This window comes from Bos indicus x Bos taurus, chromosome 14 (assembly GCF_003369695.1).
Source record: "Bos indicus x Bos taurus breed Angus x Brahman F1 hybrid chromosome 14, Bos_hybrid_MaternalHap_v2.0, whole genome shotgun sequence".
NCBI classification, from domain to species: domain Eukaryota; kingdom Metazoa; phylum Chordata; class Mammalia; order Artiodactyla; family Bovidae; genus Bos; species Bos indicus x Bos taurus.
The window spans coordinates 7869245-7893391 of NC_040089.1; the positions used below are offsets into that span (position 1 = coordinate 7869245).

Genomic DNA, 24147 nt, shown 5'->3' on the forward strand with positions numbered 1-24147 from the left:
GTTTGTACTTAGTCACTCAGTCATGTCTGACTCTTTGTGACGCCAGGGACTGTAGCCCGCCAGGCTCCTTGGTTCATGGGATTCTCCAGGCAAGAATCCTGGAGTGGGTTGCCATGCCCTCCTCCAGGGGGTCTTCCCAAGCGGGAAGTTTAGCAGGCATTAACCAAACATTCACAAACCCCATCTGTCCATTCATTTGGTTTGCCAAGTATTGGAAGCAGTTCTTCTCTTAGTGGCTGGTAATCATCACTATCTCCCTATTTTTAGGGGTGGAGGGGAGGAGGGTAGCTTCATTAGGGACCCTCCTTCAGGGAATCCTTTCTGAGTTCTTGAAGGGGCACTGACTTGTGTCAACTTTGAGGGGTGACCCTCTGGGACCGTGACATGCACCTCCTCTGTGCGTCCTCCAGTGAAGTCCATCAGTCATATCCAACTCTTTGCGACCTTATAGACTGTAGCCCACCAGGTTCCTCTGTCCTTGGGATTCTCTAGCCAAGAATACTGGAGAGGGTTGCATTTCCTTCTCCAGGGGATCTTCCCAACCCGGGGATTGAATATGGGCCTCCCGCACGGCAGGCAGACGTTTTACCCTCTGAGCCACCGTTCCAAATTATCCATCTTTTCTGTGCACCTCCTCCGTGTGTCCCCCAGAACTCCTGTCCATGGCTGAGACATGACTGCCTCTCTGCAGACAGCACTGGGAGCTGGGTCCTCCTCCCCTTCCTTCTCCTCATCCTCCTTGTCAGGGGAGGCATAGCCAGCCTTCCTTGCTGTGCACTTGGCTCAGGGAGATCTTTGGCCCGTGGCGTCTTGGCCTCAGTCCCATCTCAGAGGCCCGGGCTAGCATTCCCCATGTGTTGCAGGCTGCCTCACTTAATAGAGAACAGAAAGTCACGCATTCTTTATTTCTTCCCTGGGGCAAGGGAGAAGGTTGGGGGGAGCAGGGCCAGGGGTGGGCTGTTCCTACTTTTCCAAGGCAGTTTTGTTCCAGGGCTTTTGAGGGTACTAATTGGTACCAGCCTGGAAGGGTCTGCTGGTAGGTGGGTTTAAAACCAGCACCCTGGCCTCAGAGATGCAGCTACCAGGATGTACCAGATGAATGGATGGGAGGAGGGTGTCACGGTCCCCCCTGCCTCTGCCATCCGGCCTTGCGCTCTGTCTCAACGCTCACTGCCCCCTCCCTCTAGCATCAGGGTAGAATGTTAATACCTCTCGTGGAGCTGGGACATTGTAAGGGACCTAGCTTCTCATTCACAGTTGTATTTGATCAACATGGTTCAGTAATTATCTGTTTCAGTGAACTGATGCCCTTGGCATCAGGATACAGAGTCCATAAGAGCATCATGGGTTCTGCTCATTACAAAGACAAATGTAATGAGACCTTGTGAGTCAGACCCTCCAGTGAGTCTCCATGTTGCTCAGAGACACTCAGTCTTGATCCTGGTTTCTGAATCCCACACACCCTCCGCCCCACCCACATGCATGCCCCTCTCGGACCCAAGGACACCAGTATCCTCTCTCCCAAAGTGCTGGGGCCTTGCAGGTGCCTGGGAAGTTCCCACTTTAGAATCTTTCATGATGGATCCCTGCCACCCAGCCCAAAGCCTGGCACAGCACAGGGCCCTGGCAAATACGCATCGAGTGAATCAGTTGAATGGATAGATCGTACCTTAGTTGATAGCCTCAAGAAGCGGGCAGAATCTGTGTCATCAGCTCCATTTTCCAGTTGAAAGGGTGATTCAGAGAGGGTCGGGCACTTGTTCACAGTCACACAGCAAATGGGGGTGAGCATCCTGGTGAGAATCGCAGACTCAGCCTGTGCTTTCTGGCCCAGCTTTCCCCTCTGACTCTTTCATCTTTCCCTTCATCTACGTCTGCGTCCCTTTACGCCCTGTGGGTTCCCGATGTCAGGGCCACGACAATGAGTGGGACTGAGTGTCCATCCTCATGGAGCGCCCAGCTCAGGGAGGAGACAGGCAAGCACATAGCACAGGCAGAGAGGAGCCGGGATGCAGCGGAAGCCAGGAGAGGCCCCCGCTCAGGCCAGGCACAGGCAGACCTCCCTCCCGGAGTCAAAGGAGCCAAGCAGGGTGGGGTGGGTTTTCTGGATGGTGGGGACAGCCAGGCTGGGTGCCCAGAGGCCAGAACAACTGACCTGTGGGTCAGTCAGTCAAGTTACAAACAGTCTGCTTTACACAATAAAGGGGATTTATTCTCTGATGTCACTGAAAAGTCAAGGCCCAGGGAGGGCGGCAGCCATGATCAAATAGGGACTTAACACCAATCAGTGAGGGAGCTAAGTGTCTGGTACAACTCCAGACCTCGCATTCAAACAGCAAACTGGCCAAAGCCAAAGAACGTCTCTTTCCCCCTTCCTCTGCAAAAGTCAGGAGTTTCGCTCCAGATGAATTAGGCTGCGTGCCCATCCCTGGACCAATTACTGCAGTAGGAGGGGTGGGAACCCTCTGCCTGCCAAGTTAAATCAGAGCCCGCCCTTGAGGATAAGCAGGTTAATCTGACTCAGATGACAGAGCTGGTTGCTGGACGGAGGAGCAGGGGTGGCTGGAAGGGACGGCTCTACACACCATTAGGTTCTCCATACAAGTCACACTGTCACGACAAGTACAAAGTGGAGGAGAAGGCAAATGAGGAGACCTTACCCGCCGGGCTGAGGCCTCGAGGAAGCAGTAGAAGCAACATGTCTTGTCCCCTGGCTATCTCCAGGACGGCGCTGTGGATTTAATCTGGTTTTTGAACTGCCCCTCTTTCTACCAGAAAGTAATCAATCTTCCTTTCACTATCACTTCCCTGGGCAGCAGGGGCCGGTGGGGAGGGTGGTCGGAAATCCAGCTGCTTGACAGCCTACACGTTGGGATGGTGAAGGTAACTGATCAGACGGATAGAGACGGGGGCATATGCTCAGCAAGGACCAAGGGGAGTCAGGTTCAAGTGCAGAGGTGTGACCACAGCTGTGCTGTGCAGGAGCCCAAAAGCCAGGGAGGTGTGGGGACTTGTGTTACAAGCCTCTCAGGCGTCCCGGTGTGCTTTCTCGGAATAAATGGCTCCCAGCTTTCTCTGTACCCCTCCAACTATGGTCATCTGGTGCCCAATTAACGGACAGGGTGTCCATCCAGGGCACACTCCTGCCCTGTTCTTGGTACCCCGGCCCCTCCAGGTGCATGGACTCAGAAGGTCTGGGATCCAGACTCAGATCTCACTTCTTCCTCTCCCCACGACCTTGGGCACAGCCACTTAATCTCTTTGAATCTCAGTTTCTTTGGACAACTTGGGAGACCCCTATCTGGGTGACCATATGCTTTGTTAGTTGAGGAAATAGGTATGCATGAATGCACCATCCTCTCTGGCTCTTAGTGGCTCATCCAAGAATATCCATTCATACGTAGAAAACAGCAAAGAAAAGTTTGTGTGTGTGTGTGTGCATAGTCATGTCTGACTCTTTGTGACCCCATGGACTGTAGCCTGCCAGGCTCCTCTTTTCCATGGAATTTTCCAGGCAAGAATACTGGAGTGGGTTGCCATTTCCTTCTCCAGAGGATCTTCCCAACCCAGGGATCGAAGCTGAATCTCTTGTGTCTTCCACATTGACAGGCAAGTTCTTTACTAGCTGAGCCACTGGGGACAGAAAGTTTAGCAATTGCTTAATGAATACCAGAAACTCAGCAGAGAGCATTTTGTCTTATCTTCATGGCCATCCCATAAGTGGAGGTATTATTGTCTTATATTATAGAAGGGAAAACTGAGGGTCAGGAAGGTTGAATAAATTGCCCCAAACCATTCAGCTGGTAAACCAGTACTTGAACCTCGGCCAGGTAGAAGTCTGGGCTACCCTCTTAAGAGTAGCATTTTGGTTGTTGTTGAACTTCAGAATCCAAGAGAGAGTGAAGGAGAGAGAAAGTAGCTTGTGGTCAGCAAGCTCTGTGTGCCCAGCACCGTATGTGCATTATTAACTCATTTCACAAACTTTGGTCGTGTGCTTCAATGTACTAGGTTCTGGTTGCAGGAAAGATGCGGGGGGACACCTTCCGTGTCTCTTGGCAACCTTGCACAATAGGCATTAACATCCCACTGTACACATGCATGCACTGAAGTTCAAAAGGTTAAAAAATTGTCCACCTGCCATATCGGTGGTGTCGCAACAGAGAAGAAATGGAGGAAGTGGAGAGACAGAAAAGTTTTGTTTTTGAAGAAGGGAAGAGACATTCATCCTGTTTTCTTCCTCTTTCTCTGTGTAGATGACAGACAGCCCCCAGTGCCTTCATCAAGCCAGCTGCTTCCCCACCACATCTCTGGTTACAGCGTGGGCAAGACCCAGTTCTAATTAAGAATTGTCACGCACCATCCTGTCCAGAGGGCGGTGGCAGAAACAGCTTCCCTCTGTCCCGCACCACGGCCCTTCCTGTGACGTCTTCACCTTCGAGGGACCCTGGGCTGTCACAAGGATTAATTACCCCACCACCCCCTTGGATGGGAAAGGAAATCACAGTTATTAAGTTTTGATTAAAGCTTCATCAAGAGACGTTATCGGCTGTTTGAAGATTGCTGATGAAACAGGCCACTCTATTTCCTGAAAAGACAAACTGCACGCCAGCAGAGCCAACCCACCACGAGTGGTCCACAGCCTTTGAGTATTGTGGGTGATGTCCAGCACAGCCTGGTGGCTGTCCGCCTGCAGACGTGGCCGTCAGGAAGCTCTAAAGCTCCGTGGCTGTCCCTGTCTTGTCCTGCCCTGCGACTGAGCCTCTATCTCCAGGCTCTTTCTTTGGAGTTCTTCCCCAGTTAGGCCTGGTTTCCTCCAGCCCATCCCTGCCCCGCCCCCTCAGTAAAGCAGAAAAGGCGACCATGAGGAAAAGAACTCTCAAAGTGCTCACGCTCCTCCTCCTGTTCATCTTCCTCACCTCTTTCTTCCTGAACTACTCTCACACCATGCTGGCCACCACCTGGTTCCCCAAGCAGATGGTCCATGAGCTCTCGGAGAACTTCAAGAAGCTCATGAAGTATTCCAACAGGCCCTGTACCTGTACTCGCTGCATCGGGCAGCGCAGGGTCTCCTCCTGGTTCGACGAGCGATTCAACCGGTCCATGCAGCCGCTGCTGACGGCCAAGAACGCGCTCCTGGAGGAAGACACATACAACTGGTGGCTGGTGAGAACCGGGGCTGTGGGCGGGTCTCGTGGGAGGCGGGGCGGGGGGCTCCTGAGGGCCAAATGCTCAGTCCCTGGCGTGCACTTGGGGCCCTGCCAGGCGCTTGGTGAGATTCGGAATATTAGTCATTCATTCATTCAGCATCTGTGTATTTAGAATCCATTCTATATAAATCAAAGCCAAGGGTTCTGTAGGCGTTTCCAGTGTCTGCCGTAACAGGTAACGTAGAAGGTGGCTTGAAGCTACAGACGTGCATTCCCTCTTGTTTCTGGAGACAGAGTCTGAGATCAAGGTTGAGATCAGCAGGGTTGGTTCTTCTAGAGGCTCTGAGGCACTCCATCTCACGCCTCTCTCCCTGCTTCTGAGGGTCGCTGGTCGCTGCGAATTCTTTGGCTTGTACACACATCCCTCTGGTCTCTGCCTCCGTCTTCACACAGACCCCTTCTCTGTCTTAAGCGCCTATCTTCCTTCTTCTGTAAGGACACCTGTCACTGAGTTTAGGGCCCACTCTGTATTCAAGAGGACCTCATCTCGAATTCCTTAACTACATCTGCAAAGGTTGTTTTTCCAAATAAAGTCCCATTCACAGGTTCCAGGGGTCAAGACTTGGACATATCTTTTTAGAGGCCACTATTCAACTATTACTGAGGAGCAAAAAAGACAGAGTCCTTCTCTCGTGGAGTTATATTCTGACAGAGAGAGATGGATAACAAACAAGATAGGCTCAGATAGAAGTGCTCGGAGGAGGAACTTCCTCCCAAAGGGGTTTGTGATGGGGGGAGCTTGGGGCAGAAGCCTCTCTAAATGGGGTCAATGGGAAGGTCTCTGAGGAGCCAGGACTTGAGTGGAGACTAAAGGCAGAGAGGACGCAGGCTGTGGAAGGATCAGGGGAAAGTGCGGTAGGTCACAGGGACAGCAGGTGCAAGAGCCCTGGGGCCGCATCACCTTGGTGTCTTGGGGGGCGGGGGGAGGTGAGTAGAGGAGCTCTGTGTGGCTGTGAGCAGGGGTTGCTGCCTCTAGAGGAGGTCTGGGGGCAGGCAAGACCCAAAGCGAAGAATGTGGCATTTGTGTCTAAGTGCAGCAGAAAACTTCAAGAGTTTTAATCAGGAGAGGTCCATGATCTGATCTAGTTGTTTGAAAAGTAATTCTGGTTGTCAAATGCAAAATGGATTGAAGGAGAGTGAAAAATACCCAGTCATTCAAGATTTATTGAGCATCTAGTAGATGCCAAGATATTTAGATGGAAAAAGAGCTTTCCCTTTTTAGGGATGGTAGGAGAGAAGGGAAAATGGACAATCACAAGACTGAGTGATGGATGGTAGGCACCCAGGGTCCCTGGGTTTTGCTTTTAATTTCCTATATTATATCAAGAATGATTCTGAGGAACTTCATCTTGCTGAGTTTCACATTGAAGTCATAATAGTCTCCTCACTACATTTCTCTACAACACTGCAAACATTAGGTTTTAACATTTTTATTTATTTGTGCTGCTTTAATGGGCAAGGGGTAATGAATTCACATTTTTTTCAGTACGTACGAAGGCTGAATATTTTCCCACATGGCTGTTAACATTTTATCAGTTTTTTTAATCCCTACCCCAGTGCTTGTCTGCAGTTCTTCTTTGCTGGAGTTTAGCCTCTGGTTACCACTTGGTAGGGACTTTGCAGGGGAGGAGGGGAGGCGAGAAAGGGCCTCACCAATAGAAATCAACAGAAAGGAGCAGGCCTTTCGAGCTTCTGGGTTCCTTGACAACACACAGACCACATGTTTTGAATAAAGAGTTGGGACACCACATCTGACAAGCACTTCTGTCCCTCCAGGCAGAGACATAGAATACTGAAACCAAAACCATCCTGAGAGCTCCCGGGAGGCACCATAGCACTGCCTAAAGGCCCCCAGGCATCCAGGACAGATCCAGATCTAGGATGCTGAACACAGAGCCCTGCCTTTCAAATGTGATGAGCCTGGCAGGAAATGCCCTGCAGGCTGATGGGCTGGCAGGGGGCCACGGAAGGTGCTGGATGCGTAAGTCAGAGGGGCTGGGCCTAGACCCGCTTACCCTCTGTGGTCTGCTGCCTCTTCTCCTCTGTCTCCAAGTCGAGGTGAAGGACTTGACTGAGGTCACCGGGCTGTCAGTACAAAGCCAGACCTGGGGCTGCGCCGTCTGCCCCCAGGCACCGTTGTTTTCTGCCTTCTTGCCCACTGCGGCCTCTCCAGGCCCACATGGGAGCGAGGGCAGGGAGGCCGGACCAGGGATGGAGGCTTCAGGGGCTGGAAGCTGACAGCCCAGGTGCCTTGGGGAATCACATAATCCCCCATGTCCTTCACATCAGGGTCATGCTGGCTGTCTGAGCTTCTGCCTCCAGGCTCTGCCCTAAGGCACGAGCCCTACCAGCAGCAGCAGGCACTGGTTGAGCCCTGACTGTAGACAGGGAAATACACTACAGTGCTTGGAAACTAGTCAGGAGAGTGAAGGGGAGGAGGCGATTGTGAACCTCTGCCCACTCTCTCCTGTGTGCTTGTCAGCAGCCCTCTGGGACTTTGCATTGTCATTTACAGAAGACAGAGAAATCAGGAGGTCCTTTCCCAGGGAGGACAGGGACGCAGCAGGGTGTGACCGGCCTCAGCTCCCCAAGCCAGTGAGGGGACGCTTTAGGGTGCTCATCCCCAGAAACACAGCTAGATCCCGGCCCGCTGTCCCCGGTTCTGCCCGCTCTGCCCTCCCCCAGTGGCCTGGATCTTTCCATCTCTGGACCTCAGTCTTCTCTCCTGCCAATGAAGGTCGGGAACAGAGCCAAGATTCCTGGAGTGTGAGCTGGGGGCCCGGGGCGTGATTCCTGGTGATACAGGGGCGAGGCCTTTAAGAGCATCGTGTCAGGCACGGGTTGGAGGAAGTCATCCCTGCTTTAATTCTTTCCATCTTTGAAGTTGCAAGGGTTACATGTGCCTCCTTGTTTCGTGATGAGCCTTTTAACACCTGCCCGTCTCAGTTCTATTAATAGCGAAGACAGGGCGGCTTGCCCAGGCAAGCAACAGGATGGAGCTTGAAGTGAATAAGGTGATTTTGTTTTCATCGTATTGGATAATTACTTTTTTACTTCTGCCAAGTAACTCTTGCTTTCACGTGTGGCAGAGATATGAGATTGCCTTTTAAAATAAACTTACTCTTTAAAAGCAGTCAATCCTAAAGGAAATCAACCCTGATCATTCCTTGGAAGGACTGATGCTAAAACTCCAATAGTTTGGCCACCTGATGAGAAGAGCCAACACTAAAAAAGACCCTAATGCTGGGAAAGATTGAGGACAGGAGGAGAAGGGGGCGATAGAGGATGAGATGGTTGGATGGCATCACTGACTTAATAGACATGAGCTTGAACAGGCTCTCGGAGATGGGGAAGGACAGAGAAGCCTGGCGTGCTGCAGTCCATGGGGTCACAAACAGTTGGACACAACTGAGTGACTGAACAACAGCTTTTTAAAATGAATCAAGGAGTGAGTCGGTAATAGGCGAATGGGACAACAAAAGGCTTTCCTCCCCACACGGGTATCCTGCCAGCTCTGAGCCTTCAAACACTGGGTCCCTTGAGACAAAGCAGGCATGTGTCACGTAGGAGGCGCTCAGTAACTACTGCTGAGCTCTGGATTAAAGAGTGCCACGTGGCTCCTTAACCCAGCATGCAGCGTCATGCTCCCCGAGGACTCTCTCTGGTCTTAGGTGTATCCTCATGATGTCCGGGCCCTTCCTGGGTGGGTGTCCTCAGTGGAGGTTCCTGATGGGGAGCTTGGCTGTGGTCTTCAATCTCAGGGGTTGTCAGTGTGTGGCCCCACTTTACCAGCAGCAGCATCGCCTGAGAGCCTGTAAGAAGCGCCGAATCTGGCTCCCAGATCTTGCATGTTAGCGAGATCCCCAGGTGACCGTGTATTCAGGAGCCTGGAGCTGCCCCAGGAGGTGCTGTAGGAGCAAGTGTTTAATCTGGATGTGCTTTTGGTCTTGTGATAGAATAGGCATCGCATGGGCTCCCCAGATGGGCAGTGGTAAAGAATCCACCTGCCAATGGAGGAGACTCAAGAGACGTGGGTTTGATCCTTGGGTCAGGAAGATCCCCTGGAGGAGGGCATGGCAACCCACTCCAGTATTCTTGCCTGGAGTATCCCATGGACAGAGAAGCCTGGTGGGCTACAGTCCGTGGGATCACAAAGAGTCGGACACGACTGAGTGACTAACCCATCACCATGCACGTATTTATCATCCTAGCTCTTTATAAGTGTGCAATTCAGTGACAGTAAATGCATTCATGATGTTGGGTAACCGTCACCACTACCCATACCTGGCACTTTCAACACCCTCAGAGAAACCCCATACCCATCAAATAATAATGACCCCTACCGTCCCTCTCATCCCCCAGGCAACCACCATTCTACTTTCTGTCTTGATGAATCTGGTGACTTAGTATCTCCTGTAAGTGGAATCATACAAATATGTCCTTCTGTGTCTGGCAAGTAAGTCAGAGAAATAACACTTAGCATATGTGTTTTCAAAATTCACCCTTTGGCACTATACATGGAAATGTCCCTTTTCTCTTTCTAATAACTGAGTGGTGTCCATTGCATGGATGCTCCACATTTGCTTTATTCATTCACCTGTCAGTGAGCCCTTGGGTTGTTTCACCTTTTGTCTATTGTGAGCAACGCTGCTCTAACACAAGTGAACTTGTTCAGGACCCCGATTTCAGGTTTCTTTCTCCTTTTATTGGTCGCGGCTTGTCGGACCTTAAATTCCCTGACCAGGGATTGAACCTGGACCCTCAGCAGTGCAAGCGCCGAGTCCTAACCCCTAGGGAGGTCCCTGATCAGTTCTTTTTAATACTTAGCAATGGAACCTCTGAGAGACCGCCAAGCAGTTTGCCACCGCGGCTGCACTATTTTACGAGGGCTCCAGATCCTCCAGGTCCTCACCAGCATTTGTTAGTTTCCCTTTTTCTTTCATGATTACCATTCTGTGTGATGTTTACAGTAGGCGAGTGCCTGTGGTCCTGATATCATTGCCCGCAGCTCCCCAGGCACGTGCCGTGGCTTAGGCTAGAGGAGATGCTAGGTGGCCTAACCCGTGGGACCATCCGGGTCTCCTGCTCTGCCTCCTGTTGTGGATGCTGGCTCCTCCCGTGCCAGGTGGGGACCAGGCGCCCGGGGACCTCCCCACACATTCCCCCGGTCACTGATCTCCTAGACAGTGGCCAGAGCAACAGCTAACCTCACCTTTCTCTCCCGCAGCCCCTCCCCTGTCTTTGAGGCTGGTGAGACAGGTGGGACTCACCCCACAGCCACGTCCCCCTACCCAGCCCCAGGGACTGGGCTTTCCGTAGGTCGAGGTTCCAGGGCTCTGAGACAGGGGTGGTGTTGGGGGAGAGACGTTAAGGTGGGCTTATAAAAGCCTGGCTCCAAATTCCCCTTTGGATTCGGGACACACGCTCAGCGGACTCAGACCCTCCTTCCTTGTGTTGAATTGACAGCACTGTGGCCTGGTGATGCAGGAGATACAATGCTTCTTAGGAGATCGCTCCAGGTTTCACTCTGAGTGGGCGAGTGGTCTGTGTCAGCGTGTGGTCACCGTGCAGTGTGGCCAAGCTCCCCCAGAGGCAGTGGGCGGATGTGGGTGGGCAGAGGGGGCCTCACTACGGCAACCCCTCGCCCCACTGTCGTCCCTGAGGGTCCCGCTCCCAGTGCTGGTGCTCGGTTGTGTCTGACCCCTTGGACTGCAGCCCTCCAGGCTCCTCTGTCCATGGGATTCTCCCGGCAAGACTGCTGGAGTGGGTTGCCATTTCCTCCTCCAGGGGATCTTCCTGGTCAGGGACCTAACCCATGTCTCCTGCATTGGTGGGCAGATTGTTCACCACTGAGCTATCTGGGAAGTCAGGGAAACTCCTTAACCCTGGGCCAACCAGGTGGCTGGTTGCCCTCAGGATAAACCCAGTGTTTGCCCACGCCTGGGGGTCAGGGAGTTCCCAGGGTAGTTGACCTTGGGTGTGGATGTGAAAATAATTTGTTAAGCAGACAATGGACTCCTTGATGCATCCGGCGAAGTGCTGATTCTTAGGTCTGGACAGACGCCAGTGGTCCTGGGCTGAGGCTGCCGAGCGGTAGGATGGGGAGCTGAGCCAAGGCAGGGGAGGCGGGCGTGGAGGGTCGCCTGGCCTTTCTTCCATGTGCCTCACTCATACCACCCAGTCTCAAGAGGCCAGAGCTGCACCACGTTCATGAAAGTGAAAGTGTCAGTCACTCAGTTGTATCCGACTCTTTGTGACTCTGTGGACTGTAGCCTCTGTCCTTGGGATTCTCCCGGCAAGACTGCTGGTGCGGGTTGCCATGCCCTTCTCCAGGGGATCTTTCCAACCCAGGGATCAAACCTGGGTCTGCTGCATCGCAGGCACATTCTTTACCCACCAAGCATAGCAGGTTCTCAGGAAGCATTTGTAGACTGAATGAATGATCCCTGGCCTTCCTGTCTCCCCGAGTGGCTCCTGTGGGGGAGGTGGAGCTCTGTCTCCAGGTCCCTTGGGAGGAGCCAGGTCACCAGACCCGAGGAGCTCGGGGTCCAGCCCAGCTGACTTGCGTCCCGTGTCCTCTGCCCACAGAGGCTCCAGCGGGAGAAGCAGCCTAATAACCTGAACGACACCATCAAGGAGCTGTTCCAGGTGGTGCCTGGGGACGTGGACCCCCTGCTGGAGAAGGGCTCGGTGGGCTGCCGGCGCTGCGCCGTCGTGGGCAACTCGGGCAACCTGAGGGAGTCCTGGTACGGGCCTCAGATAGACAGTCACGACTTTGTGCTCAGGTGGGTAAGGCCCTCGCCCCCTGCCCATCCTGCCGCCCCGACCTGGGCCCCTGAGCTGCAGAGGGTGTCATGGCTTGGGGTCAGGAGGTCAGGACTCCAGTCTGGGAGCCCAGACTTCCCCAGGGCCTCAGTTTCCCCATGTGCATTGCAGGATGGGGATGAATCAGTAAGGCCTCTCTGAACCCAGAGAGGAAACTGGGCAGAGAAGCACCCAGTGGGTGGGAACTCAGCCTGGAGCAGCCTGGCTGGAGGACAAGACTAACAAGATTCTTGTTTCATCTTTGCAGTCCGTCCCTGCTTGGCCATCTAGGGCATAATATAACTTATACTTCTAATGCAATAATAGGTTTCCCTGTCTTCAAGTAAAATGAATGTTCCAGGAAGATGCCAACCTCTCTCCTGGGTTTCTCGTCACCCCCACACCAGGGACCAGACCCTGGGCACCAGTGCCCAGCATGAGAAACTCAGGCAGCCATCCCCAGACCCCTTCTAGAACTGTCCCCCATGTATGTGGACTCCGACTTTATGTCTTTAGACCACTCACCTGGCCTCGGGGAGCCTCAGTGTACTGGTGTCCAGTGGGAATGTCTCTGGTGAGGGGGAAAGAGTCAGATTTAGGGTCGACAGGCCCTGAGTTCAAGGCCGCCACAGGGTAGCTCTTGTGTTCTGGGATAAATTCTTTATGCTCAGATTAGTTTGGCCATAAAAATAGGACCATAAAATACATATACGAGTTATCGTTAAAGGTCACCGGGCTACATCACTGCACCGGGACAGAGTCAGCTGTTGGTGGTGGGGATGGTTAGGCTCACCTGAGATCATAAATGAGAAAAAAGTTGCTAAAGCATCTGACCTGTGCCCTCCCTGTGCCCATTTTACAAATGAGGAAGTTGGGGCCCAGCGAAGGGGACACAGCACAGCCCCTCTGAGCTAAAGCTGACCCTCCAAGTCAGCTTTGATGCTGACATGATGCCTGTCATCTCTCCCTCCCCCTCCTAGGATGAACAAGGCCCCCACTGCAGGGTTTGAAGCCGACGTCGGGAGGAAGACTACCCACCACCTCGTGTACCCCGAGAGCTTCAGGGAGCTGGCAGAGAACGTCAGCATGGTCCTGGTCCCCTTCAAGACTGTCGACCTGGAGTGGGTGATCAGCGCCACCACCAAGGGCACCATCTCCCAGTAAGTCCCCTTGAGGGGTCTGCATGGCGGGGGGTCACTGCCGGGGGGGTCACTTCTGCTCCTTGCTGAGTGAGGGCCTCTGAGCCCCCTGCTGTGCTGTTCCACCCGCTACAGCCACACTCATGCTGTCCTGCTGGCGCACCTCGCCTCCCCAGGCCTCCTCCTAGACAGCAGAGCCCCGCCCCCAGGCTGCCTCCGGCTCTTCCTGGTACCCATCCTCCCATCACCCGATGACCCCGAGCTCTGGCCTTCCTCCTGCTCATGACTCCCCACGCCACAACACAATAGACCTCCCAGGTTTGCTTCCCCAAAGTGAAAAGTGAAAGTGTTAGTTGCTCAGTGTGTCTGACTCTTGGTGACCCCATGGACTGTAGCCTGCCAAGCTCCTCTGTCCAGGGGATTCTCCAGGCAAGAAGACTGGAGTGGGTTGCCCTTGCTTCCCCAAATGCCCTGCGAGTCCCCCAGGAGGTGGACCCTGCTGAACTTTCTCATCTCTGTGCTGCTCCCCAATTATGACAGCACCCCCCCACACCTGCCTCTCACACTCAAAGCAGCCCCAGCCGGGCTGAGGGACGGCTAGGGAGACTGGGTGAGGAGTATGTAGGCTCTGGTGTGAGTCCCCAGTCCTGCCTGGAGCATTGGCGAGTTAGTTCACATCTGATTTGTTCCGGCCGCTTGGCACGCATCTCGCTGAGCTCACACTAGTCCTTCATGACCTCTGTCCTCCAGGGAGACCTGGAGGCTTGGCCTCTACACAGAGCCAGGCTCGCACCCGGTCCCATTCCTTCCTGAAAGAAAAGGGGCTTAGTGCCCAGATGGCTGAGCGCCTCCTTGTCTGGGGCCTGGTTAGGAAATCCGAGGGATTCGGGCTGCAGGGCAGTGAGGGAAGCAGGCTTGGGCAGAGGAGGGGTTGTATCAGCTGGGGCTCAGCTTGGCCTCCGCAGAAGGTCCTCAAATTAGCCACGGTCGCCCTCTGGTGTCCATAATGGGCTACTGCAGGAGGTGGAGCCCCTTGCTGAAAGAGTGCTTCTCCCCGTGGCCCGCTTTCCTCCCCCCGTGGCCCGCCTGCCTCTCCCTGTGGTCCGCCTTCCTCTCCCCGTGGCCCGCCTTCCTCTCCCCGTGGCCCGCCTGCCTCTCCCCGTGGCCCGCCTGCCTCTCCCCGTGGCCCGCCTTCCTCTCCCCGTGGTCCGCCTGCCTCTCCCGATGGCCTGCCTGTGTCTCCCCGTGGCCCACCTGCCTCTCCCCGTGGTCCAGCTGCGTCTCCAGCCCTCCCCGCCCCAGCCGATGCCCAGGCAGCCGGCCCTCTCCTGTGCTAACCAGCTGTCTTTTCCTCCTGCAGTACCTACGTTCCTGTCCCCGCCAAGATCAAAGTGAAAAAGAATAAGGTGAGTCAAGGCGCAGGTGCCTTGCCCTCTGAGTTCAGCCTCGTTTTCAAGGCTCCGCCTGATGACAGAGAGAGCCATCTCCCCGCCCTGCCCGCATCTGGCTGCAGAGAGCCCGGGGCCCCCAGGGTTGGCGGCAGTGGGTGGGCCCCCACTTAGAGAGTGGAGAGACGAACCCTGGAAAGTTTCCCTAAACCTGGACCCTGGACCAGCCCTTGTCACCAGTGCAGATCCTTGGGCCGCCCCAGATCTGCTGAATCAGAAGCTCTGGGTTTTTACAAGCCCCCCAAGGATGCGGATGCTATTTGAGAGCCACTGCCCCCATGGTGTGAGCATCTCAAAGCCAGTCCTCACCTCCTGTCTCTCTATATCGCCATGTTCCCCAGTAGGACCTGGTGTGGGGTTGGGTAAGACGTGGGCAAAGGGCAGAGGGATGGTGGAAGTGAAGTGTTGCATGGAGATGAAGAGATCAGGTTCAGAGAGGCCAGGTAACTTGCCCAGAGACACACAGCTTGTTCACCGATGCTGTGTGCTGATGTCCTCCCAGGGGTGGATGTGTGACATTGAGCATGTTACTTAGTGTCTCTGAGCCTCGATTTCCCCACCTATGACACGAGGAGAGGGACATCTGGCATGGGAGGTCATTTTAGGGGCTTAAGGTCATTCAGGCCCATGTCAGGCCGGACGGGTGGCTCGGTGTCTTCCTGCAGGGTGCCAGGCGTGTCCTGTCCCCAGCTCATGCTGCTCCCTTGGGGCCTTCTCCTGCAGCCTCATGTCCTGCTCCTGGCCTCCTTGACTGTAGTTCAGATGCCGCCTTCTCACCCCTTCCTTCCTCATCTTTCTCTGCTTTATTTCTCTCTGTGGTCATCCTCTATTCCAGCATGCTCTGTGTATCCGTGATTTAGATTCAGTTCAGTTCAGCTCAGTCACTCAGTCGTGTCTGACTCTTTGCAACCCCCATGGACTGTAGCACACCAGGCTTCCCTGTCCATCACCAACTCCCCAAGCTTGCTCAAACTCATGTCTATTGAGTTGGTGATGCCATCCAACCCTCTCATCCTCTGTCATCACCTTCTCCTCCTGCCTTCAATCTTTCCCAGCATCAGGGTCTTTTCCAGTGAGTCAGTTATTTGCTTCAAGTGGCCAAAGTATTGGAGCTTCAGCTTCAGCATCAGTCATTCCAATGAATATTCAGGACTAATTTCCTCTAGGATGGACTGGTTTGATCTCTTTGCAGTCCAAGGGACTCTCAAGAGTCTTCTCCAACACAGTTCGAGTTCAAAAGCATCAATTCTTTGGCGCTCAGCTTTCTTTATGGTCCAACTCTTACACCCGTACATGACTACTGGAAAAAACATAGCTTTGACTATACAGACCTTTGTTGGCAAAGTAAGTCTCTGCTTTATAAAATGTGGTCTAGGTTTGTCATAGCTTTTCTTCCAAGGAGTAAGTGTCTTTTACTTTCATGCCTGAAGTCACCGTCTGCAGTGACTTTGGAACCCCCCAAAATAAAGTCTGTCATTGTTTCCATTGTTTCCCCATCTTTTGGCCATGAAGTGATGGGACCGGATGCCATGATCTTGGTTTTTTGAATGTTGAGTTTTAAGCCAGCTTTTTCACTCTCCTCTTTCACCCTCATCAAGAGGCTCTTTAGTTCTTCTTTGCTTTCTGCCATAAGGGGGGTGTCTTCTGTGTATCTGAGGTTATCGATATTTTTCCCTGCAATCTTGATTCCAGCTTGTGCTTCATCCAGCCCAGCCTTTCGTGATTTAGGTTAGGGTCCATATTGTCCACTAGATCGTACCCCTCCCAACCCCCCGTGTAGGGATATGAGCTCCGGGCACCGCCGTGTCCCACGTGGACACAAGGGCGTGCGGCACCTGATGCCTGCCTGGCCCTCCCCCCGCCCCTCACCCTGGGCCGCATTCTTCCCTCCGCAGATCCTGATTTACCACCCGGCCTTCATCAAGTACGTCTTCGACAGCTGGCTGCAGGGCCACGGGCGGTACCCGTCCACCGGCATCCTGTCCGTTATCTTCTCACTGCACGTCTGTGATGAGGTAGGACACACCCCATCCCCCACTGCCTCGTGTTCCCCAGGGGCCCGCGAGAGCCCCTGCGGTCAGGACCTCCATCCCCACCCCCAGGCCTCTTCTGGGAGCTCAGGTCCTGTCTCCACTGTGGGGCTTGCAGTGCCTCCTCCATAGGACCTTCCAGGAAGGAGTCTTGTTCTCCTGGTGTGGGAGCTGCCCTGGGCAGGGCCAGGCCCAGCAGGTAGCTCAGACCTGGGGGCCAAATAAGGGAGCAGATTGTAACGGGGAAGCTGTCTGGGGCTTCAGTTTCCATCTCGTTTGCTTGTTAGAATCATCTGTGCAGCTAAATTCTAGCCCCCAGGCCACAGCCCAGCCCACTTCCACCAGAACTGCTGGCAGTGGGGACCAGGGACCCAAGGGTTCCCCCAGGCACCCAGGGCTTCCTCTGCTCACCAAGATTGAGAACCAGTGATTTTGTAAAGCATGCCTTTCCCCATCCGGAGAAGGCAACGGCACCCCTCTCCAGTGTTCTTGCCTGGAGAATCCCAGGGACGGGGGAGCCTGGTGGGCTGCCGTCTATGGGGTCACACAGAGTCGGACACGACTGACACGACTTAGCAACAGCAGCCTTTCCCCATCATGGACTCTCCTCACCTTCTGCCAGGCTGTGCCCATGTTTCCATGGGCGATCTGGGGTGCTCACTGCCTGTGGGCAGTGAAACAGGAGGGGGACCACAGTCCCTCCGCGCTAACTTCCTCCCTGGCCCTGGTTCAGGCAGGACCCTCCGTGTCCCTTCTTCTCACCTACGGTCCGTCCTTGCCCGCTGCAAGGCTCTCTAGCGGAAATCGCAGGTAGGAATTGAGGGAGCAGCAAAGCCCACCTGCCATCTCTAACTCATGCGCTCTGCCACCATCTGCCCCCATCCTTCAGCCAGAAACCTGGGTGTCCCCACCAGAAACCATATCTGCCTCTTGACTCCCCCTGCTGCCCCCACCTCCTGTCTGCTGCTCACAGAGACCGTGGGCTTCTGCCTCAGGAGTGCCCTTCCCTCCTGCCCTGGGGTGGCCGTGTCGTGCTGGCATTTCCTAAAAAGTCTGCAGTCAGCACAGAGCTGTCTCCTGGTCTGGCGGGCGCCCGCCCTGGAATCTGTCTGCCACGTTGCACCCCACATGGCTGCTCCTTTCCCTGAAAGCCTCTTCCCCAGCCCCTTGGGCTTCCCGGGTGAGGCTAGTGTTAAAGAACCCACCTGCCGATGAAGGAGAGGTAAGAGACATGGGTTCAATCCCTGGGTTGGGAAGATTCCCCGGAGGAGGGTGTGGCAACCCACTCCAGGATTCTTGCCTGGACACTCCTATGGACAAAGAAGCCTGGGGGCCTAGGATCCGTAGGATCACAGAGTCAGACGTGACTGACTTAGCATGCCAGACCCTTCCTGGGCATCTTCTACTCATTTTCCAAGACCCAGTTCGAAGGTCACCTTGTCGGCCAAGCTCTCTGCCCCCTCCGGTCACCTCACCCTCCTCAGTGCGGGGAGGCAGAGGTGGGAGACTGTGGGGAAGCCCTGGCATCAGCCCCTCTTGAGGGCTCAGTTGGTGGCTGTCATAAGTTAGCAGCTCAAGGCGACTGTTACTCACACCTTTTTGTCATCACCTCCTCTTGAATATGGGCAGGACTGTGATTTGTTTCTAAAAGATAGGATATGAAAAAGTACTTAATATTTGACCTTCTACAGGATAAGTGTGCTGATCTCCGAACAGAACAAAAGCAAACAAATAACCATCTATTAAACTTTCTACCTTATTTGATCATGAAATATATTATTTTGTGTTAACACTTGTTTCTCCAAGAAGCACATTAATTAAAAATACTTTTATGGGGAGTTTTGAGGAAAGAAAAGTTAGGATTTAAGTTGCATAATGTGCAAGTAAAATTTTCTCATATATTTTGTCTTTTACCCTAGTTTAAATTTATTAAATGGTGATATCATAGAAGCTAGAGAAAGAGAAAATATCCTGGAATCATATAACCAAAAATATGTATTTTTGTCTAAGTAGACAATTTTTTTCCCCTAACACAGTACTCATCCTGGCAAGGGCATGTTGATAAAGATATGATTATATATTGATTAAAAAAAGAAGAAGCTCCGAGGGCTGAGACCTAACTCCCTCATCCCTAATTTCTCTAGCATCCCCCTGAACTCTGATGGGTTTAATGCACACTTGACACAGAATAAAGGCTCAGGAAATGCGTGTCTCATGTAAGAAGCCTGCCCCCCGCCCCCAGACAGTGAGGACCCCTGGACCAGATGAATATTAGCCTAGGGGAAGAAAAGGATCAGTACCTTTTCTTGGTGGATCACACCGCCCTCTCCATGGGCATCACTCTTGGCCCCACTTCCCAGATGAGGAAAGTGAGGCTCCAAGAAGTGGTTTGGCATTCACGGGTTATACCAGCAGGAGGCAGAACTGGGGCCTGGGGCGCACTGCTGGACTTTGAAGTTCTGCTCTTCAGTCCTTGGAGAAGAGGTTGTACCTCCGCGGAGGTGGGCCCAGCAGGCACAGACAAGCAGTAGGCTTCCATGATGCCTGCTGGCCTTGGACTTGACTTTTACTCAGCTTGCCTGTGCTACCCCAGGCTCCCGGGAGTTGCGCTCCTGGAGGCTGTTTCCCCCACTGGCCAGTCCTCACCTTTGCTTTGCCTTTGGCAGGTGGACTTGTATGGCTTCGGGGCAGACAGCAAAGGGAACTGGCACCACTACTGGGAAAACAACCCATCGGCGGGGGCTTTTCGGAAGACTGGGGTACACGATGGGGACTTCGAGTCCAACGTGACGGCCACCTTGGCGTCCATCAACAAAATCCGGATCTTCAAGGGAAGATGACGCTGCGAAGGCCTGAGGACAGGTGCCCCACATGCGACTCCGCATCCAGCCCCAGCTTCTCACCGGAGCTGTTCTTCTCCAGGAACTTCCAGGACCAGCCTCAGGGGTGTGCCCAGGTGCCCCTCGCAGCCTCTTGCACCCCAACATTTGGCAGCATCTACTCAGCAAGGTCACCGACCCCTGCCAGGGCTGCAGAGCAAGTCTTAGAACCAGTCTCGGGAGGGGAGAACCCCCACCTCGCTGCTGTTCTGGGCTGGGGGAGGCGGGGAGACTCTGGAGAGGCCCCATCCTAGGAGTCCCATGTTCTAGACGAGAGGATGGTCTCCCGGGGGGAAGCACAGAGACTACGCTGCCGAGGGGTCCGGGGCCAACACTCTGATTCTTGCTCGGAAGTTTCTGGGTGAAGATGACCTCCAGGAGAGCCACCCCACCTCCCCTTTCTGCCCAAAGATCATTAAACTGTGGCCATGAGGGGTCCCCGCCCTGAAGGTCTTCAGGACCCTAAATGCCCAGGAGATGTCTTCTTCCCAAGCTGACGTTTCCTCGAGTAATTGATCTCTGTGGTTACCATGACAGCTGAGCATGGGTCTAAGTGCTTCCACGTGCCTTGGTACTGGGGGGAGAAACGCATGCATTGACTGAAATGTGGCAAGAGCCCCAGCTTGGGGAAGGGGACCCCAGCAGTGCACTCCCCTTGGTCTGTAGCTGGGGAGAGTGTTCTAGTTTCCGGAGCCAGAGTCTGAGCTGCAAGAAAGCTCAGTTGGAACTAGGCTCCATCCAGAGGCCCGTCAGCCGTGGACCATACATTCTCATTTTCACAGACTATTGGATTTGGTGCCCGTAACCTTCCAGAGCTTTGTGGTGGAGAGGGGGCATCAGCCAGCGGTTGCCACCAGGGTCAGATCCCCCCTGGCCACCTGTGTGAGGACATCCTAGAAACGTGACCGTCAGAGGGGAGAAGTCATACCTCATCCTTCACGTCCCAGCTGCTCTTTCTTCCTCGTCAGCCTTCCTGATTATTTATTGTTTTGTCTTTTAAATTCAACTGACATCGTCTGCACTTTGTGGCTCGGTTACGCTCGCTTCGGCAGGCAGCTGCCGTGTGGGCACTCAGAGCCAGTTTTGTAAAAGTCTTCAGACGTGGGGTACTGGAGTGTTTAGGGCTTGAGGGCTTGCTGGTGGGCAGACCCTGGAATGTCGGGTTGATAGGTTTGCCGGATGCTATGTATCTCCTTCTCTTCCATCCCCACTTTCTTCTTCCTCACTGTGGGCTTAGATTCAGTCTCAGCTAAGAATCTCCAAATCAAGCGGCACTGTATTGGGGCTGGGTGGGAATAGACTCATAGTTCCAGGTGGCACTTGTGGTAAAGAACCCTCCTGCAAATGAAGGAGACGTAAGAGATGCGGATTTGATCCCTGGGTTGGAAAGATTCCCCTGGAGGAGGAAATGGCAACCCACTCCAGTCTTCTTGCCTAGAGAATCCCCATGGACAGAGGAGCCTGGTGGGCTACAGTCCATAGGGTCACAAAGAGTCGGACATGACTGAGCGACTTAGCATGCACGCACTGACATTTAATCAAAAAAAGAGAAATTTCTTGCTGTCGAGGGCATTCCCTGAAGGGCCACGGGTGCCTTGAGAAGGTGTGACCGTGGCCTGGAAGAGGATGAAGGATGCTACTCTCAGAGGCCAGGGGGTCCCGCCCCACCGCGCCCTGCAGCCCTCTGGCAAGCCCTGCCCCCCGCCTCCGTGTCTCCCTCTGCCAATGGGGAGTGTCCACAGTGGGTATAGGTCATTTACAAGTGTCCCTAGAAGTCACACACCCTGCTGGTTCTTCCCCTGAGTGTTTGCCTGGGGAGAGGGTCCAGTTTTTCTTTGATTCTCTAAGGTTCAGAATCCAGAAAGTGGTTTTTTTGTTTTTGTTTTTTTTAAAAAAAAAAAAGCAAGCAAACGAAAAAAACTGTTCGAGCATTAAAATCCTCCAAAACCAAAGACCCTTTTGACTGACAAATGCTTGTCAATTGCTGTGAGGTCATGATTCCCAGCATAAATCCTCAGAGGCTAGAGGTCACGGCAGTCCTTGGCGTGAGGAACTCTGCCGGGTGTGTGGCTGACTCACTGCCACCTGGTCTCCACCCTCTCTCTCCCCGCCACCAGGCTGTTCATCGTGACAGGCCTTTCAGTCCTTGGGTCCCCATTTGCACATGAGCAAAGCAAGGCCAGAGAAGGGAAGTGACTGCACAAGTGAACCAGCTGTGAAATAGATTTCGAGCTAAAAGAGGATGTTATTGGGTCCCTATTAGACCACCTAGAGGTGGGCTGCCCCAGCCCCTCCGAGAACTGTAGTCGGTGTAAGCTTCTGACTACAAGCCTCTCACCACCCGGCTTCGTTCTCAGGCCACCACGGGGGCCCGAGGCAAGCTGTGACCTCTGCCTTCTCACGCTCTTCTTCCAGTGGAGGAGATAGCATCACATTTTTCCCACAGCTGGGGCAGACACGGCTTTGTGTCTGTTCCTGGGCTTACCAATGGCCACCTAAGCAAATCCAGCCAGCCACTGTGGCCAGGATTAACACACCATTGCCTTAAACCAGCGGGGCCCATACCTGGGGTAAGGGTGGCCGAGACCTGGACAAGACTGTTTCCACGGGGGTTTGGCCACCAGCCAGAGGGTGAGAAGCACCCACAAGAGGAGGCTGTCCCTGAGGCCCAGCATACCAGCCCAGGGCTCTGCCCATTCCGCAGACAGAGCTCCTTGGAGACTAGCCCCAGGCAAGCGTTAGAGGCATTCCTGTTGCAGCAGTCAGTGCTGAGCCTGAAGCTAAAGAGGCCAGGCTAATGAGGGAGAAAGATGTCAGCAACACCCTAGCCTTCTGGCTCCCCCAGGGAACCAGGAAGCTGCTCTCTGGTGCTGGAGCAAAATCTACACCTGTAGCCATATCCCCTGGAACCCCTGGCCTCACCCATGGGAAGGAGAAGAAAGGAGGGCGGGAGGGTAGTGATCTGGGGCAGAGAAGAAAGTTCTTAAGCGGATGCGTTTGGAAACCCCAGCTTCATCAGGTATTGTCCAGAAAATCACCTAGGCTGGATTAGTGGGAGAAGCCAGATCTAAGGAAATAGGACATAAAAGGGAGAAGCCAGGCAACGAGGGGTGGTCAGGTGATTCCTATAGTGGGTGGGAGATGGGGGGCAGGTTCAGGGGAGACCACCCCCCCAAGGCTCGGCTGTGGCCAGAAGGGCCAGGGAAAGGGGACAAAGCTACCTCGATGCAAACTGGGCCTCTGGGTCCAGGCAGAATGGAGTCTCAGAGAGCGCTGAGCACTGTGATGTTTGCTTCAGCTGTTCCTTCAAGGCAGCCTGAACCCAAAGAAAAAGTGGAAGACAAAACAGCTCGCCCTCCCTCACGTGCTTGTGGTCGGAAGTGCTCTCTCCAGGGAAGCCAGAGTTGGCTGGACTCCGGCCACGTGCCATCAGGACGGGCAACTGTTCTCACCCCTCCAAAGAGCTGGGGGCTGTCACTGCATCCATCAAGGACATCTGGTTTGTGGCAGGGTTGGCCACAGGCCATCGGCTGGCCATCCTCTTGTGGGGTCTGGGCTAATGTGTTTGGAGCCCCCTGGGGGGCCGTGGCGGGGGTACATGACACCTGTGCATAGAAGAGGGTGAGGAACAGCTACCAGGCAAGGCGGCATCACACAGTCCTCCCCCAAAGCAACACATTTCCTCCAAGCCTGCCTCCAGCCCCCTGTTTCCCTCCCAGTCCATCAGAGATCTGTACTTATGTTGAACTTGACCCTGTTGCTCAGCTTCCAATCTGCCATCGTCGCCCACCCACCCAAGATCCTGGTCCAGACACCAGCTTTAACCTGGGTCTATGTCAGGAGTCCCCACTGGGCCCCAGTAGCATGGACGTGGTGCACCGTCGTGCTAACACTTAACCCAGTTCGTGTCAAAGCCAAAGTTCCCCGAGCACTTTTCCCCTCTTTGCAGTCCTGTTGGTGGGTTGGTTGGTGTTGTTTTAAAGTCTGCTTTCTTTGTCTGCCCCTCCTTGCCTGGCTCTCGTGTTTTGCAGCTGAGTGTTCATCTGGATGCTTTTTTGAATGAAGTTGGCAAGAGTCTGCTTTCCACAGCCTCTGCTCTATTTTTTATTTTTAATTTATTGTTGAATATTTCCAACGATCCAAATCAAAATGAATAAAAGAGAGCTATTTTATCGTTCGGGTGTGTCTTGTTTTTCTGTAAGGGCGGTGTCTTGGTGTGGCTTCTCAAAGTCTCCAATGCAAGAGACGCTTTGAGTCTTAAAAGACACCTCCGGGGTTAGTGCCCACCCCGACCAGGCACCCAGAGGCTCAGGACATGAAGAGCTAGCCTCTGCTCAGATGCAACTGTGCCTTCTCCCTGCTGTGTGACTAATGCCAGTCACCCAAGCCCTCTGAACCTCAGCTGTCTCATCTGTCCAATGGGCACCACTTCAGGAGCTGCCAGATGGGGTCTGAGGTCTAGAATGTATGCATCCTAGGAGGCTGGAGGAGACACGTGCCCGCTCAGTGCACTGAGCGTTTGCTGAATGAAGTAGCCTGATGTGGGCAGAGTTAGTGTCCCTCCTTCCCGAAGAGACGGGCACATCCATGTATGGGTCCATGTGCAATCCAGAGTTGGCACAAATCTCCCAGGTTTTAGA

General features: G+C 53.9%; 1 protein-coding gene across 6 annotated transcripts in view; it reads left to right on the top strand.

Annotated features, from left to right (window-relative positions):
- ST3GAL1 (ST3 beta-galactoside alpha-2,3-sialyltransferase 1) overlaps positions 1–21409 on the top strand; it is an 88557-nt gene extending 67148 nt beyond the window's left edge. For all 6 annotated transcript variants that reach the window (XM_027560784.1, XM_027560783.1, XM_027560787.1 and 3 more), the window contains 6 exons: positions 4254–5163; positions 11796–11992; positions 12992–13171; positions 14511–14556; positions 16494–16613; positions 19295–21409. In XM_027560784.1, coding sequence (XP_027416585.1) covers positions 4861–5163; positions 11796–11992; positions 12992–13171; positions 14511–14556; positions 16494–16613; positions 19295–19468 — 1020 coding nt within the window. In that variant the 5' untranslated portion in view covers positions 4254–4860 and the 3' untranslated portion in view covers positions 19469–21409. The remainder of the gene's footprint in view (positions 1–4253; positions 5164–11795; positions 11993–12991; positions 13172–14510; positions 14557–16493; positions 16614–19294) is intronic.
- Positions 21410–24147: the final 2738 nt, after the last annotated feature.